Here is a 3,801-nt window from a genome sequence, read left to right on the forward strand (position 1 = left end):
CTTTACCTATCATTTGGTATATATTTTATGTAAATCTGACCCTTTATCTGCCTACAGGGGGGGATTTAAAATGACAACTTTGTTTTCACAGTGAAAATGGCTATCAAATGTTATTTTTGTGTGAAAATTCTCGATTTTATTTTTTTAATTTTTAACTCTATAATGCTATAACTTATTGAATAGTGTATCGATCAACACAATTTTTTTATGAGAAATAATTTTTTTTAATAATCCCTTTTTTATTCGACATACTTTATTTTAATCAAGATATTAATAAGAAACTATATAGCTTTTGGAATAATACACCATTTTTTTAAAATTNGAAACTATATAGCTTTTGGAATAATACACCATTTTTTTAAAATTTTACACTATCTAAAGATTTGCGTTTATTTTTGATAGTGATTTTAATCACTGTCAGATATCATTATACTTGATCCAACTATGTCACGTCACCACTGTGCCGCGAACCCCCTGTGCTGGGTTGGGTTTTTATTATTCTGATTTCGATTTTCTGTTATACACCCAAAGAAAAACCTCAATCAATTTTGATAGAGAAATTTTATCAAGGGTTGATGATAATGTTTTGTTAATACGAACAAAATAATAATTCTTATAAATAATTATTGTTCAAGACAAGAAAAAAAATTATCAAATTGATAAATAATAATTTATCGAATTTGGAGTCTTAGTCAATATGAAAATATGTTTTTATAAATATGATACAGGTTTAATTATTGTTGTGAAAAATATTTTTTAAAAAAAAATGGTAGATTTTTAGAATAAGTTACTTGAAAAAATAAAATTGCTGATGTTATTTTTAAATGATTTTATTATAATCGTACATTTTTTTTAATTACACGAGTTAAAAATAGTTTAATACTTCGTAGTATACATGAACAATTTGGTAAGTTACATGTATCAATTTATTTATTATACACTTGAGATTTATTACAGTGTTTTACAACAATATATACTTAAACTTTGTAAATTATTAAAATACGTGATTTCAATGAAATCAATTTAATAAATATAATAAAAATTATGTATTTGTTAAAATAAAAATTGTACTTGCTAGTAACACNAAAAAAGTTGTACTTACTAGTAACAAGGTGACAAGATGTGCACTCGACATTAAAAAAAAATGTAAATGGCCGACGTTTGTCCGCGGAGTGTATCCCTTGAAAATGTTCCAGGAAAATAACATTTGTCTATTAGAAAAAAAAAGAAAAACAAGCGCGAAAAGTTTTGCTTGAAACGCGTGATTGTTTTAAAACGCGGTTAGGCGTTGTACAAATCTGCACGCGCGTCATGGTCTAGACATACCATATGTATTCAATATACTCTCTAAGTGGCAGGTCTATTACCATAAAATATTATAGGAAATTTCCAAGGAATACAATATTACTGTCTTTTAAATAGTATTATCGTTTTATTCGGCGTCGATCAAAATATTTATTAATTAAATTGATTTCATTGAAATCACGTATTTTAATAATTTACAAAGTTTAAGTATATATTGTTGTAAAACACTGTAATAAATCTCAAGTGTATAATAAATAAATTTATACATGTAACTTACCAAACTGATCATGTATACTACTTTCGCCGTGAAGACAAGTTCAGAGGAACATTTTCAAAAGTTATGTTGAAAAAGTAAATTTTTTGTGAAAAAGTTGTCATTTTAANATTCATAAGAATAATCATTTTGTTCATATTAATAAAACATTATCATAAACCCTTGATAAAATTTCTCTATCAAAATTGATTGAGGTTTTTCTTTGGGTGTAGATTAACTATAAATTTACATTATGATTTATACTTAATTTTATTATTTAGTGTTATTATAAAGTAAATCTTGAGTGAAAGTGGGAGTATTAGATCATAAATTGGTTATTTTATGTTGAAGAGATGGAGTTTAAAATGAGTAAAATATTGTAAATTTATTCCACGTGAAGTAGGTGAAGATATGAAAAAGTACATTCAGTGAAAAAAATGATGCTTGAGAAAAAATTCTGGATTTTGCAGTACTGTTGTAAACGGCATTTTTAATGTGTTAACTCTTAATAGTCTTTTAATTTAGATGTTAAGATTATATTATAATGATGTTTTCTGATTTATAAATATTAACCTTGTATTAAGTTATTATTGCTGTAATCTTAAAATATAAAAGAAGACATGACCACGAAATAAATGATCAGTACTCATAGTGAACGTTACATTTCAGTATTTACTTTGACTCTTCCTATTGGTACTCTTCCAAGTGGCTGGAAACGGGCATAGAATACTCTGCTTCACCACAGTACCGTATAATCTTTCTGTGGTTAATATTTATTTTAGAGAGAGGGAAGAACGTTATAGCATTCATATTAATGGGAGTAATAGAGTACATATTGATTAATTTATGTGGAAGAGAAAGAGTTTAAAGCGAGTAAAAGATTGTATAATTATCCTAGGCGAGAGTATAACTACATAAAATAGATTGGTAATGGAGTTGTGTTGTCGTAGGAAGAGGGAATACAAAAAAAGATAGAAGATAGGGGAGAATCCATGATCCGGCGGTAAAAATTGAGATGGGCAAAATAAAATAGTTTTTTAAAGATGATAAAAGAGAAGACAGCGTGGAATATATTTGTAAGTTATGTAATGAATACTACAAAGGAAAATGTTGGTAAGAGTAGGAGTAGAATGTCAGAAACACAAGGAGTTTTAATGGTGGAATAAGGATGTTCAGAAAATAATAGAGTTAGAAAAATCAATTCAAAGTATAGCAGACGAGCTATAAAAGTATAGCCATATGGCTGGGTATGTTGCGGGGTATAGCACTTATACTTTATTCATCTACCCTCACCCAAAGAAAAACCTCAATCAAAATTGAAAGAGAAATTTTATCAAGGGTTTATGATAATGTTTTATTAATACGAACAAAATAACTATTCTTATAAATAATTATTGTTCAAGACAAGAAAAAAAAATATCATATTGATAAATATATCATTGATTCAATAGTAATGATATATTTATCAAATTGAACAATGAATTTATTATATAGATCGAGGTTTTTCTCTGGGTGCTTAATATATTGTGTAATTATAGCAGTTTTAAAATACTTGAAATTTTTTTTTTTTAACTTTATTTTTACGGAAGGGTTATTTTCAAATATTTTTTAAACATTTTCAAATTGATGGGGTCATTTCAAATTTTCGGCGCTATTGGTTCAAAATTAAAAATTAGGTTTTTAACACATTGACCAACAAAATTGGCATAATAGGAATTGTGAATTTTTATGAACAGTCAAAAATATATATATATACAGAATGATTTTTTTATCATAACCCCTCAACTACTTGCAGAATATATATAATTAAATTTTTTTTTTTTTGGTTTTCTTTAGTTACACATTATTCTTGAATTATTAACTATTTAAAACTTTTTATGTTCATCCCTTATGCCTTGCAAGGGTGTCAACTTTGTTTTTTTAAAAAGTAACACATATTTTTAATTTAATAAAATGTTTGGATTTTTAATTCAATAATAAATGGTATTTGAATTTTTATTAGTTTATTAGATATAAACATTTAAAGTTTCAAATGTTTGAGTTAATATACATGTGTAATACACAAGGAATTATAAATACAGATAGCTAATTGGATTTTTATGACATTGCTGTCACAGTCACGGATTGTTTATTATCAATTATGACTATCAATAGATATACTTTCTATATTGTCAGTTAGTGTTTTATAAACTCACAACAATGTGCTTTACTACCACTGATAATAACAATGCTGTGTACCTGCT

At 26.1% G+C, this 3,801-nt stretch overlaps 1 protein-coding gene across 1 annotated transcript in view; it reads right to left on the minus strand.

Moving 5' to 3' along the window:
* The window catches only part of LOC126907141 (uncharacterized), a 10,007-nt gene extending 8,413 nt beyond the window's left edge, over nucleotides 1-1,594 (minus strand). The window contains exon 1 of the mRNA XM_050688234.1: nucleotides 1,583-1,594. Coding sequence (XP_050544191.1) covers nucleotides 1,583-1,594 — 12 coding nt within the window. The remainder of the gene's footprint in view (nucleotides 1-1,582) is intronic.
* Between the last annotated feature and the right edge of the window lie 2,207 nt (nucleotides 1,595-3,801).

Source organism: Daktulosphaira vitifoliae, unplaced genomic scaffold (assembly GCF_025091365.1).
Source record: "Daktulosphaira vitifoliae isolate Bord-2020 unplaced genomic scaffold, ASM2509136v1 Scaffold_5, whole genome shotgun sequence".
In the NCBI taxonomy this organism is placed as follows: Eukaryota; Metazoa; Arthropoda; class Insecta; order Hemiptera; family Phylloxeridae; genus Daktulosphaira; species Daktulosphaira vitifoliae.